The 14,351-nt window shown below is 37.9% G+C and overlaps 1 protein-coding gene across 2 annotated transcripts in view; it reads right to left on the minus strand.

Moving 5' to 3' along the window:
* The window catches only part of dnah2 (dynein, axonemal, heavy chain 2), a 76,415-nt gene that overhangs the window by 32,960 nt on the left and 29,104 nt on the right, over window positions 1–14,351 (minus strand). For both annotated transcript variants that reach the window (XM_031288457.2, XM_031288456.2), the window contains exons 36-51: window positions 13,438–13,541; window positions 12,705–12,894; window positions 11,988–12,168; window positions 11,710–11,837; window positions 9,576–9,728; window positions 8,912–9,037; window positions 7,882–8,100; window positions 6,556–6,673; window positions 5,132–5,268; window positions 4,553–4,690; window positions 4,232–4,390; window positions 3,497–3,649; window positions 2,830–2,921; window positions 2,444–2,639; window positions 1,263–1,487; window positions 657–761 (exon numbers count right to left, since the gene is read on the minus strand). In XM_031288457.2, coding sequence (XP_031144317.1) covers window positions 657–761; window positions 1,263–1,487; window positions 2,444–2,639; window positions 2,830–2,921; window positions 3,497–3,649; window positions 4,232–4,390; window positions 4,553–4,690; window positions 5,132–5,268; window positions 6,556–6,673; window positions 7,882–8,100; window positions 8,912–9,037; window positions 9,576–9,728; window positions 11,710–11,837; window positions 11,988–12,168; window positions 12,705–12,894; window positions 13,438–13,541 — 2,424 coding nt within the window. The remainder of the gene's footprint in view (window positions 1–656; window positions 762–1,262; window positions 1,488–2,443; window positions 2,640–2,829; window positions 2,922–3,496; window positions 3,650–4,231; window positions 4,391–4,552; window positions 4,691–5,131; window positions 5,269–6,555; window positions 6,674–7,881; window positions 8,101–8,911; window positions 9,038–9,575; window positions 9,729–11,709; window positions 11,838–11,987; window positions 12,169–12,704; window positions 12,895–13,437; window positions 13,542–14,351) is intronic.

Here is a 14,351-nt window from a genome sequence, read left to right on the forward strand (position 1 = left end):
ACCTTTTGTGTATAAAATGTCATCACTTCATCGTTTATCCTATTAGACATTTGTGGGAAATGTTAATTTTATTTAGTGTATGGATTTTTGAGTTATGTCCAAGTTTTTGAAGAAATTCCCTCCAGGGGTTCCTGAGATATCGTGTTCACACGTAAGTGTCGTAAGTTGACGTAAGTACGTGAAACACGAAAACATAATGCCTCCAGCCACAGCTATCACCTGGCGTGGAGGCATAAAAAGGAGGCATATAAAATAAATTATTAAGGGGGATCGGAAAAACATTTGCAGGCACTCTTTCAGGCAATCATAATTTTGCAGTGGTTATTTATATAGTTATAATCATAATCAGGTTAATTCCATGTTTAATAAATAATTGGTTGACAAATGGTGATGAAAGATGAAATGTCTTGCAGGTGGAATATTACCAGGATCAACCTTGTTGAATGCACAAACATAGTTGGATGATAGAAGAAGAAAAAAGAAAAATAGCATTGCTAAAATAGGTATGAATCTCTTTTAGTTAAATGAGAAATGTTGTGTATATGTGTGTTTAATATATGTGAATGCCTTTTCAAGTAAAAAAAACAATAGTTACTTCATTTTGTCAACTTCAGTCCTCAGTGGTAGAGGAGAGCTAAAGAGTCAGCAGGACTTACATTTGGGAAGGTCATATTGATGAGATTGAATCGACTCTGTAAGCGGCCAGAGATGTGAGTCCTCCCTCCACCTGGGGGCCCCATGGACGCCAACAAGAACATGTCCTAACAAAGCACACACACAGAAAACAGCAGTTTAATGGCCTCTATAACAATAGCACACACCTAAATAAACATACATATTACTATTACACATGTAAAAGCTCTTATCCCACATACTGAAAAAAACTGTAATTTGGAGGTAATTAGAAGGGCACATTCGGAGAGTACAGACCTTCGCCAAGGCATGCCCTATCTCACATGTTAATGCAGTGTGAATTTTCTCAGTCGGGAACTCATTTTTCCAATTATTCCCACCACATGAATGCAGCACAAACACAGTTGTTCTCGTAATGTTAACAAAAGTGAAAAATAATGTGTGTGTCCTCCCCTTGAAATTCGATCCACTGGAACATTTAATGGGTTCTTTCTTGGCCCATGCCAAACCGAAAATGTAACCTCCCTGGAGATTATGGAGGAGGGACTAAGAAGGCAGAAAAAATATAATATATTCATCTCACACACCAGCAGACCTCACTCCTGCCCCCATCAATTGCCATTTCTCACCTTGACAAACTTTAGGGTCTGTTTCTGGCGGTCATACCAGAAGCCATAGTCGATCCAGAGTCGCAGCAATTCCAGTGGTGGCTGGGAGCCAAAGAGGTCATGGGCTGGCATGTTGAGGTTGTCCAGGAAACACAGCAGGCGCTTCCCACCTGCAGGCACAAACACGCCTTTGGTTCTCTTCTCTATGCGGCTCTCCACGATGGCCTGGATGTTATTAGAGGTAGTCTGGACAGTGACAGATACACAGAGAGAGAGACAAAGACACAGAAAAGATGGAATGGTTAGTTATATCGTGTACCTTGTGTTATGAAACAACATTAACCATGTGACAATAAAATTCAGCAATGAAAGCAAAACTGAGAAAATATGTCAAACAGTTAATTGTGAAAAAAGTGTGTGAATGTGCGTACAATTGTGTATTTGTGAAGGTGATTTCAGCTTATCAACCAAATTAGACAGTACTGTGGCTTGTTTGCTTGAAATGGCAACATCTGGATATCTGTTTATCCCTTATGTGACTGAGACAATGTAGGGAAGAAAATCTGTACACTTACCCAGTGATATTAAAATCATGAAACCTCTTGCTGGTGATGAGTGTATTGTGGGTGGAACTATGGAATTTGGCTAGTACATTAATAATAATGTGTGCATATGTATTGGTGGCATCTATAGATCATAATTTATTACAGCATGTGTGTTGCAGCCTAGTGGACATTCAAAATATACGTAGATCATGGTAGTTATATCACATCTTTGTCTTTAATGAGACCAAGCCAAGTGCTAGAAATGTCTGACAGAGGATGACAAACCTGAACTTTTCCAATTATAACCCTAAGCTTCATGTAAAGACAAGAGGGCAGACACACATGTAAATAAAGAGGGACAAATAAAAGTTTAAAGACCTAATTAAACCACTTACTCCATGCCTGTTACAAAATCACTTGTTTTGCATTTTAGGACTTTATTACATAGGACAGCCGAAGAACGGAAAGGGGGAAAGAGAGGGGGAATGACATGCAGCAAAGGGCTGTAGGTCGAAACTGGACCTGTGGCCGCTGCGGCAAGGACTGAGCTTCTGTACATGGGACGCATGTAACCCTAACCTTTTTTTTTTTTTTTACACAAATAGAATAACAAGATCATGGCATACACTGACACACAGACCATGCAAAGGCACCAACCTGTGAAGACATGTTGACAGTGAGGCTAGTCCACTTGTTATCCAAGCCCTGCAAGATGCTCTGGACCACTGAGGTTTTACCAGTGCTTACTGGCCCAGTGAGCAGCACTGGGTACTGACCCAACACCAAAGCCTTAACCAGGAAGTTGTAGCGAACTGTGTCCACTGTCGGAACCATAATCTTATAGAATGGAGCACTGCAGGAGGAAGGGATATATAGATGTATTGGAGTTGGTTGATATATGTTAGCGGTTGGTTATACCATCTAGCATTTATTAAGTTTTAAAAAACTGGATTAGCAAAGAATGTAATGGATACAAATTACACAAATATATGCGTACAACAGCTGGTGTCAGATATATACAGTAGGACCTCCTGGTTACTTACTTGGCATTGTAATGCCAGTCCTTTGGCAGCTTATCTTCAAAAAAAGCCCAGGTTCTGTTCTTGGTGTCCACATAGTACTCATAAACCGTGTCCTGAAAGAATTTACATCAAAGGTTCAGCGAATGTTGATGCCTGCTAAAACAGACTTATTCAGTTTGCTGATGGAAAGTTGGAGTGTACAGTAATACATTTCATTAGTATTTTGTCTATGGTGCATTTAAAATGCTTACATTAATCAAATAAGGCTTGGAATTGTAAAACCATTTAAACATCATATTGATATAGTGTAAATGATTAGTGTAATGATTGTAGAAAAACAGGCTATTGTATTTTTCTTAGGGTACAATTTGGCACAAAAATGGGACCTGCTTTCAAAACTCTCATGGTGTCAAGCTACATTTGGTTATGGATACGCAGAATAAAAACATTTTTCAACTGTCTTTCAGTATCATAATAGACCCCCAGCCTGCCAAAGCTACTCAAACCTAAGTAGTTCTGGAAGCTCTACTTGTTTTATTTTTATTTTTTTGCAAAGTATTACTTAGCCACAGCAGTTCCAACCTACAGTTCATTTAACACTGGTCAAACAAGCAGACTAGTGAAAAGAGAGAGTGTCATTTGGCTGACTTTGTAAGTGTGTAAACAAATATTATGCTCTACAGAGGACCTTGATAGGGAAGGTGCCTTCCATCTCCCGTAGGAAGTTGTCCATCCTCTTGCGTCCATCATCATCAACAGAGGCACAGATGGACCAGATAAGGCTGAAGATGAACCAGAGCTCCACCATCCTACCCAGGTTTTCTGTGTCAGAAGTATTCACCTTAGAAAAGGGAGAAAATAACATTGTGTTTCACACTGGGGATGCTTGGATAACAGCTGCAATATATGTGTTCATTGACGTATATGTATGATTATGTGTGTGTGTGTGTGTATCTGTATGTGTATATGTATGTATGTATGTATGTGTGTGTATGTATGTATAGTATATATATAGGCTATATATCATAAGATAATTGTGAGTAAGATATAAATACGTGTTAAATGAAATAATAATAATTTACTGAGTTATGGGAAAGGGGTAGGATTAAATAAGTGTATACTTCTTCCTACTCCTTTTCAGACATGTCTATGTTGTTTTTTTTGTGTGATGTTTTGTTTGGTTTATTTTTGATATGTCTGAAATAAATTCATTCATTCATTCATTCATCCATCCATCCGCACAGTTTTGGGATTTACTTATTAATGTTTTAATAATGTATGGCTTAATTTCAATCACACGTCTTAAGTCAGTTAAACCAAATGCCATTAAGGACCAAGATTTAAGGTGTGTTGCAAAATGGTTGTCAATGTGAGGGATTACAATATGCAGTGGAGGTTACAGATTGCAATCTACTTGTCATACCCCATTGCTGGATGTGGCCAGGGAGTCATAGAGGTGGCAGAGAGACGTTACTCCATTAAGCTCAGTGATGGGAATCAGCTCCTTACAGTTTCTGTTCTTAAAGTTCAGTGTGCTCTCTATGTATTTCTCAAACAAACACTTTAAATGGTTTACTTCAGCCTGTGGAGAAATGGAGAGATCAATAGATAGAGATGGAACGTGAAAGTGTAGCAGAAAATAAGAGAATAAAATGGGTGTCGTTCATAAAGGTTTTTTTATGTTCCTCTTATAAATGTGTTCATAAAAAAAGATAAGAAGTTATTATGAGTGAATGCATTGTACCTTGTGTCGCTTGTCCAGCCAGGAGTGGACAAAAGGCTTCCATCCCAGATCAATGTAATCATTGTAGACCATCCCACAGCGAGACACTGTAGCTGGAGAGGCCATTGCCAGGTTCTCCACTTCAAACAGCAGAGACACCTATGACAGAGGAATTTCCGAATGGCTTTTCTGTTCTGATTGTTTTACTGTACATGGTTGACTACGATGCAGTAATATTTCGTAACTAATTTGGTTTTAATTTGTAATTAGTTTTTTATATCTGGGGCCATAAACAAGACAGACAGAACAAACAGATAGATAGACCGAACGAACAGATAGATAGACCGACCGAATGAACAGACAGATAGATAGATAGAAAGATAGATAGACAGACATTTACACACAAGATAAATACATTTGTACAGAAGGCAGAGGGTTAATGTGATGTATTACTACTGCTATATAAAAGTTAAATTTCAATGTTCAAGACACAGAATGCTGACATAAATTTCAAAGAAACAGCCAAGTTACTGTAATTAACTTCAATTACTTTTTGATCATGCACAATAATTCTTATTGTTATTATAGTGCTCTTCTCACCTGTTCAGGCATGGAGATTCTCTCACCATTGATAAGGGTGAGCACCTTATTGTCATCCATAACAGAGTTCATACTCTCTATCCACAGTGTGTCAACAGGCCCGTCAAACACAATCCACTTCTCATCTGGTTTCTCATCTAAAGAATGTAGAGGAGATGCAGTGTGTGATAGAAAAAGTGAAAGGACATATACATATAGTGGCAGTGTTCAAATTGTAATGTGTATTTTGCTCACAATTTTAAGACAGTAGAATTAGCATGTCTATTTAATGCTTACCAGTTTACTTGCATTTGTGGTTTAAAAAACAGTTAAATATTGACCACAAAAAAACAGTGTCTATACAAAAAGAGTTATCATGTACCAGTGTGTCTATTGCATGGAAAAGTAATACTATGTAAAACATTTTTGTGTTGTTCGATAGATCAATAAAAAAAAAAGTCCAGCCAGAAAACCTGCCAAGAAAAAAATAAGCCGTCCAACTGTTCTCTGGACTGTTGCTTGTTTATTTATTGCTAATTTAAAAAGAGGGTTACAAATTAATGATGGCAAAAGAGGCCTGAGTGTCTAGTGCCATCATGATACGTGAAATCCCATATCTGTTTGCACAGTAATTGAGTAAAACCTTAGGTATGATGCACTCAAGGACATTCACTTTAACATACAGCTACCCTGTACTCCATGACTTCATCTTCCCAAAGCAGTAGTATGCATAGTGAAATAGTGCCAAATAAGCTTCGTTTCATGGTTAAGATGCTAAAGATGCTCCTTTTCACAATACATTTTTCAATGTTTAGTATTACTGCTTTAAAGGAAATTCGGATAATAAAAAAATAATTGTGCATTGAAGAATACTCCACAAGATAATATTAGAGAATATTAGACTCAGAAAATAGGAATAATGGAAGCACGATTCACAAAAAACAAAAAAAAAACACTACTCCACAATTCCGCTCTATATCCCAAAGTTAAGATCTACTGGATTATTATTTTCAAGTTATATCTAAAATACTTCAAATCCAGCTAGTACCAGAACCACTTATTATTATTCTAGAAATATCAGATGATGTTATAAATTTAAGCAACACCCAGAAATGTTTCCTATCCTATAGTCTTATCATTTCAAAGAAACAGCTTCTCATGCACTAGAAAAAGAAAGAAGTCCCCACTACAAAGATGCGGCTTAGTGACCTTACACACACTACAATTAGAAAGAATGAATTATTATTGTTATTCTACAAATGTTTAAAGAAAACTATATATAACTATATATATATATATATATATATATATATATATATATATATATATATTTATTTATGGATGTACTGTATGTACCCAAGTATGTGTATGTGTATCAACATGCTCAAATAAAACCACATAAAAGATGTAGTATGAACAGGAATGTGTGTTTTCAGTGTCAGCACCTGCGCAGGCTGATCTCATGAGGGAAGACAGCACTCCATCAGTCCACTCGTTGGTGGAGAGGTCATTTTCTCCATACAGCTCTCCCAGACTCATTGCCTTGGGGTTCAGAGGATAATCCTTTGTACCACAGGGACCAAAGGGATACACAAAAAGTGAATAATAATGGCAGATCATACTTACTGAAGACTGTCAGTCAGCTACAAAGCTTAAAATGATGAGACATATTAAAACAGTAGCTTTTCATGGAACATGTGCATCCTTTTGCCAAATGTATAATTTTTTTCTTCTTATTAAGGTAAGGAATTCACAAACATATACAGTAAATACATTTTAGTAAACTTTGAACCTTAACCAAGTCCAGTTGCCCTTAAATTTAACCTTCCTTTGATACTATGATCTGGATGACTGAGAACCTTCACAGAATTTTTTAACAATTGAAACGATTTGTACTTTATTATGCATTACTTTTTCTGCAGGGCCTCCCTTTTGTAGTTAGAGAGAGAGAGAGAGAGAGAGAGAGAGAGAGAGAGAGAGAGTGGCGTATTTATTAGTTAAACCTTTATTATAACTATTAGGTAAACTTAAACTTTACCTATCTTTTATCTACTTAGCAACAAAATCACACTATAACAAAAGTGCAACCACACACACACACACACACACACATACACACACACACACACACACTAATGGTGATATTACTGTTTATTGTGTTCTGTCTGAATATTTGGACAAATTGTATTTTGATGCTTTGGCAACATTGGTATTGAAACTTTCATGCGAATAAAGCCCCTTTTAATTGAAAATTAAATTGAGAGAGAGAGAGAGAGAGAGAGAGAGAGAGAGAGAGAGAGAGAGAGAGAGGTGCGCAACAATCAGATGTTTCCCCCTAGGGGGTGCGCCCCCCAGTTTGGGAACCACTGACTTAGTGGAAGAAAACAAACAGAAACAAATACATATATGAAGTGATGTCACCAGTCACTGTCAGATGAGTATATGTGTTTGGATGAACATATGGGTGCAACAAGGTACAGTATCTCAGTGGAGACAGGCAATTGAGAGGAATGAGAGATGGATAATGAGAACCAGGGAGAGGTAAGGCTGGCATGAGGAGAGGCACAAGAAATAGATATGCAAAGAGCTAGAGAAAAAGTAAGCAAGAGATAAGTAGGAAGAAAGTGAGATGAAAAGGGCAGAAAGAGAAGAAAAAAGAAAACATGATTACAATTATGAATGGCTGTTTGACTAGAAGAGATAAACTAGAGCCCCTTTTGTGACCCAAGAACATTCCTTTTGATAGTGTATTCTTTTCCATCCACACCCACCTGGACCAGCTGGAAGCCAGGCACTCCCTTTTGGTAAAGGGAAGTGAGGGCATTCTGCAGAGTCCTCCAGGTAACACTCTTAGCGCTGCCTGTCTTTCCCACCAGCATAGATGAGTGTCGAGAGTTTTTGGTCTCATAAAGTTGGATGACTTTGGTTATTGTAAAAGGAGTCACCTGCAAACCGCTCTGACGAAGCTCCGCCTCTATAGCCTCCTTCAACTGCAACAAAATGACAGAAGAAAATAGACAGATAGTCAGTGATGCTGATACCCTGAGTGATATTGTAAATATACAGAAAATTAAGATATAATGACCATAATGTACCAGGGTGAAGTTTAATTAAATTTGTCCATTTTGGGTGTTTATCTATATATGCACACACATGCACAGACACAGGGCAAACATGCATTAAGACATACTCATCCACATATAAACACGTGCTCTCCAACATACTCCAGTGCTGTGATGAGAGCATGCAAAAACATACATACACAGGGAAGGGAAGACTGAACAAGACTAAGACACTATCCCATCTATCTATCTCTTTATTTTCCAAAAGACTCTATTTTTCATAGTTTTAACATACAAGGGACATGGCAGACATGGAAAATGCAACATTAAAGCTGCTTTTAGCCTCCATCTGTGTGCTGTGTTGTTTGTGTCTGTATAATTAAATTCCTCATTTGTTTGTCCTTTCCACCAAAGTTAAAGAGACAGCCACATAGCGAGACAGAGAGACAAAGTTACACAGCAGATGCAGAGACAGCAGTGGCATCTTATTGTTGTCTAACTGCTTAGCATTAGAGCTTCAGTTTTAGTAAGAGCTGTTACTGTATATATCGATGCTATAATTAATATTATAGTATTGATATATAACAGCTCTCAGGACAACCTCTGGGGCAAATTAACTATAGTTGAATTGATGAACAGAGAGAAAATAAACTTTTTATGACACTGTCATACAGTCAGAGCAAACATAACAAAACACTAAGTCTCTTGAATGGAATGCTTATCTCGATTGATGACTTACCTTGCCATAGTCTATAATGGGTGATTCCACAGCAGGGAACAAGTCCTGGGTGATCCCATTGAACAGTGGCACGTCAGTGGAGGCCAGCTTAGCAATGTTCATGTCCTTCATAGCCATTAGCAGGACCTGAGGACAAAGATACAAAGAGAAATTTAAGTATATTTCCTATTGAAACATTTATTTTATTTGAAAGGAAAGGCCAGTAGTTAATTCAGTAAATATGTGCTGGTTCTTCTATGATTTGCCAAAAAGAGAGATGATAGCACAGCTTGGGTTCACATTCAAGCTCATGCAGTCATAGCAACCGCCTGTTAATCACATGCAAAATAGTGTGTTTAGTATGAAATTCCTTCTTTGTGTTTCCACAGACAGTGTTTCCTTGTTGAGGTGCAGTGGAGGTGCAGTAACTTCTGGGAGACCCACTTGATTTGACTAACTCAGACTGCTGAAGCCTTACGCTAACTTCATATACACCTGTGAATGGATTTTTGTACAGAATGAGGACTGTGGATTTTGTCCCCCATCACTTACACTGAAAGTGGATTAGGAAGGGATCTCTTAGTGGCCTGTACAACAGGAGGAATTATTAAAGCAAGTAAAACCAAGTAGTAAATACTAGTAGATTGGTTTGTTTCACATGAGCGAGAGAGCAAGAGAGACCTACTTCTTCATCAGGAACGTTGGTGCAAACACGCCGCTTCTTTCCAGCATAGCGAAGCAAGGAGGTGAGAGCACGTAGGCCAAAATCATAGTGGTCCTGTTTAGACAGCTGCTGCACTGCCAGGGAGTACAGGGTAAAGACCTTCTTAGCCAGGAGCTATGAGGACAAAGACAGAGAAAGAGGTAGAGTGACATAGAGTTACAAAGACAAACAGAAAAGGAAGAAACAAAAGGAGGAGAAGGACAGAGGGAGAATGGTAAATGTCATCTTAAATTTGCAGTATTTCCAGAGATGAGCCAGGGTGACTTAGCAATGTGCCAGTAAAGCATATCATTGAACATAAATCCATCACTTCCCATTCCCTGCCTCAGTGGAAATCAAAGACACGTTACACGATACATCTGTTCAACCAGCTTGCATTGCACCAAAAAAAAACATGGCAATAAAACCATTCCACCTACTAGGTGTTTGTGTATGTGTCTGTGGATTTTGCTGAAGTCTCCAAAGAGCAAAATAAAACTTCATGATGTTTGAGAGCAAGATCTTCTTAAACACAAACAGATTAGGAAGCACATATACCACCATCGCGTTTTCTTATCACTCAATAGCAAGCACACAGCGTGCACACTAATGCACACCAACTCTGTCATCCCCCTCACAATAAACACTCACATAGATTAGGTAGCGAAGTGAAGCTATAAGAGCTCCCTGGTGAGTCACATTAGCTTCAGCTCTGGTCCCCCCCCCACACACACACAAACACATACACACACAATGATGCTCTCACACCTTGGCCTTGCACCAAACTCCATTCCAACATTGATCCCAGAACAGCACTGCTTAAAACAGCTTGAAATCAGTGAGGAAACAGATGGATCAACACCCACCACTGATTTCCAGTCACTCACATTTCCCAACTAGATTACTTTACATGTCACGTACAGTGCAATAAGAACAATTCTCCATTAAAAACTTTGATAAAAAAAAACTCTGATAAAAAAACTCTGTAAGTCTGTAACTTTGATGACAAGGCAAGCACTGTATTTCTAATTGAATCCATCAGATTGATTTGATGATATTGCATCTCTATTAGTTAGAATAACTCAATCTCATCTGCTGATTGCCTCAACTCTTCACATAAAAAGAAGCTGAAATGTTTTAATTAAAGCTGTGATGATTCAACATGATTTACTTTAGAAATCAGTGCATATTCAGAACTGTGTACAGGGTAAAAATACCAGACGGAATTCATTAAACGGATACATCCACTATACAAACACAAACAGGATATTTGTATGCCTGTAAGCGCATAGAGAGCATACAGGTGACCCATTTTAAGAGCATATACTGTTTGATATATAGCAGCAAAAAAGTAACAAACCTGTACCTATACCTGAATCTACAATTCAGTTTATTTTTAAGATGATAATACTGTAAGATGGCTAGAGTGGCAGCGTTTGAGAAAAAGTCCTAAAAACGGTTTGCAAGATTGAATATCTATACTAGAAAATGTGGAAAGTATTTAAGCTTTCTGGAGGGCACTGAAGAAGCCGTGTACTGTGGAGAGGCGTATACTATGTGCGTATTGTTATATATAATATGTTTATTTGCTTTACAGCTGTCTATTTTGTTATTATTTTATATTTAATATTATGGTTATTATTTCATCTTGTCTTAAGTGGTGATGATGAGTGGGGGGATTCAAGGGGTAGGGGATATGTCCATGGTGTGAGTTGTACGTTTTGTATTTAGTTATAGATCGATATAAAAACTGTAAATCATAAAAGATAATAATTCTGTATCACCTGTAGCAGAAAATGTTTACTGTCTTTAACTAAGAACGCACTTAAGTCTTTAAACCTAAGACTAAAGCCCAATTTCTTGTCAAGCCTACGCAGCCACTCCACTACTAGTAGTAGTGTAGTGATCTATTGTGCATGCGTGGAATGCATCCTCCAAGTGGATAGAATAAACAGAACTTCTATGCATCCGTGGTGTCCGCAGCTGTCCGTGTACGCGTCCGTTAGGGAGTACATTTGAGCCTGCGACAAACCTTACTGTTTTCTTCTTTCATCTGTTCTTTTTAAGTTTCCCCCCCCACAAACTACCAGTATACCATGTCCTTGGGTGGTAGTACCTTGCAGTTGTTGAAGCCCTCTCCAAACAGTATGATCTCAGCGATTAGAGTAGAGTCTGGCACCACCATGGAGATAGGTCTAAACATGGACTTGAGGTTGTCTGGAAGCTCAGTACGACCAGCGTAACCTTCGAAAAAATACAGAGAGGCATTTATGACAGGTTTTCATGACAGAATTTCTTTTTTTCTAAACATCCCCTGAAAATATCTCAAACAACTTGTGCAACATAATCAGCATAAAATGCAGTGTATGCATTTGCACATTTGTGTTGACCTACCGGGATTCATGGTGATAAAGATGCCACATGACCAGACCAGGCGTATGTGCTGTCCGTCAAAATGGAATTTGGATTGTCCAGCTGCGAGGGCGGACAGGATTAAGAGGATCTGCTGGGCCACTACCGACAACACCTCGATGTTGATTCGGTTGAACTCATCGAAGCACCCCCATGCTCCTGTCTGTTCAGAATAAACATAAGAAAATACATACAAATCACATAGTAAAAGAAAATCCACTCCTAATGAAAAAAACACATGCAATTTTAGACCAAAAGTTTTGCCTAGTCTATTTTTTCCCCCCAACTAAATAATAAATAATTTTGCCATGTCTTTGAACACACAGACCTGTTGACCACACCATTTATTTGACATTTGTTACTAGTTACTTAAATTTTATTATGGGCATGTTTTATTATTGATTAAGCTACCCGTCAGTACATAAAGTAGCATACTGCATGAGTACTTTTTCTTTTGGTATTTTAAATATATTTTGATGTTTATACTTGCTAAAACTAACAGTATTTTTACACTGTGGTGTTGCTACTTTTGCTTATAAGTAAAAGATCTGAGTACTTCTTTCATCACTGGTCAACACACACAAATAGAGAGAGCAACCTACTAACTACTTACCCAGTTTTAGTGTTTTACCCAGTTTTTCTAGCATGAAAATAGATAACTAGTTAAAAATCATTTCTTATCTTCTAGCTTTTTCCTACCTGTGCCAGGCCAGAGTACATGCGTCCCATGGATTTGTAGTCTAGTCCTTCAGAGCAGTTGACTACGATGACGTACATTCCTAGAGCTTTGCCTAAGTCTTTAGTTGTCTCTGTCTTCCCAGTACCAGCTGGGCCTTTAGGAGAGCCCCCCCGATGGAGATAGAGTGCTGTGGTCAGGGTCATGTAACATCTGGACAGAGTCAAACATTTACAGACAGATATTTACTCTATAGAGTATCAATGTAGAAAAAAAAATTCATAAAAGCAAATATAGTTATAATATTCATGGTATTAAAACAATATTAAACAAGTTAATTAAACATATATTGAAACCTTAAAAGAAAAGGCAATGAAAACAAAATGGAAATACAGTGTGTTTATTAGCATTTCAAGCTGTACCTTAAAAATAAGTATGTGATATGGTCTCCAATGTTAAGTAATACATCCTGTATTTCAATTATTAATCTACCCACCATTAACATAATATTTGCCACTAATAATTGTATCTGTGAATGAACAAAGAGCCAAGGTGTAATATAATGATTATACTGCAGTAACAATGCTAATGCAAATCTGTCCTCCAGAATGGGGGAATCAATATATATGGATATCAAAAGTATAAAACATTTTGATCATTTACTAATTAATAAATTAACTGACATGCGACAGATTGATTGATGTGCTGATGCATTTGTTGGTTGGTGCACTAAATGACTGAATACTTGAATGCTACCTGTCAGTAAGTGGAGTGATTACGAGCCGTCCAGAGTTGCCCAGGTACTCATAGCCATACTTGAAACGTGTATTGGTCTGTCGGATTATACAATCATTCACATCCTATTGGGAGAAAACAACCAACCAGGAAATGGACAAGTTTAGTGGATGCGTTTTTTTTGTATATTTCCAATTCATCTCAGCAAAACTGATCTCTTGTGCCATTTGACAGGTCAGCAAACTGAGTGGAGAGAGTAAGATGTAAAAAGGTGTATTCTCTCTGCAGGGATTACACCACCCCGATTAAACAAACCACACGCAAAAGATACTAAAAACAGACACTAAAAATGTTGCTGAAATGGCTTGATAAAGGTTATCTTATGTGCTCTTCTTTTTTCATGCTCTCTCTCTCTTTTCATACTGTATCCTGTCTGTTCTTTTTTTGTGATTAACAGTTTATTTATTTTTTAAACATACAAATCATACAATTTGCAACATGAACATATCCCCCACCCCTTTGTAATCACCACCCACCCAAAATAAAAATCAAGAAGAGATGACACTAACTACAATATTCAAGAAGATACAACAAAATAATGACAAAATAGACAATAAACCAAATAAACATATGTATAAATGACAAACACCATAAGCCCATCATACATGTCTCTCCCCAGCACAAAGCTTCCTAGGAGCCCTCCAGAAACCTCAGGTACTGTCCCTATTTTCAGGTACAGACATCCAATGTTTAAAACGACCGCCACCCTAGCCATCTCACAAGCCCTCTCCTGGATTGACAGCAGCCCTTCCTTCTTCCATCCTCTTAAAAATAACGGTCTGGCTATCATTAAACTAGTTTGGACCGAGCTTCTTATGTGCTTATCCATCCGCTTCGGATTGACCCATCTCCCACAACAAATAATCGTGGGCTGA

Source organism: Sander lucioperca, chromosome 9 (assembly GCF_008315115.2).
Source record: "Sander lucioperca isolate FBNREF2018 chromosome 9, SLUC_FBN_1.2, whole genome shotgun sequence".
NCBI lineage: Eukaryota > Metazoa > Chordata > Actinopteri > Perciformes > Percidae > Sander > Sander lucioperca.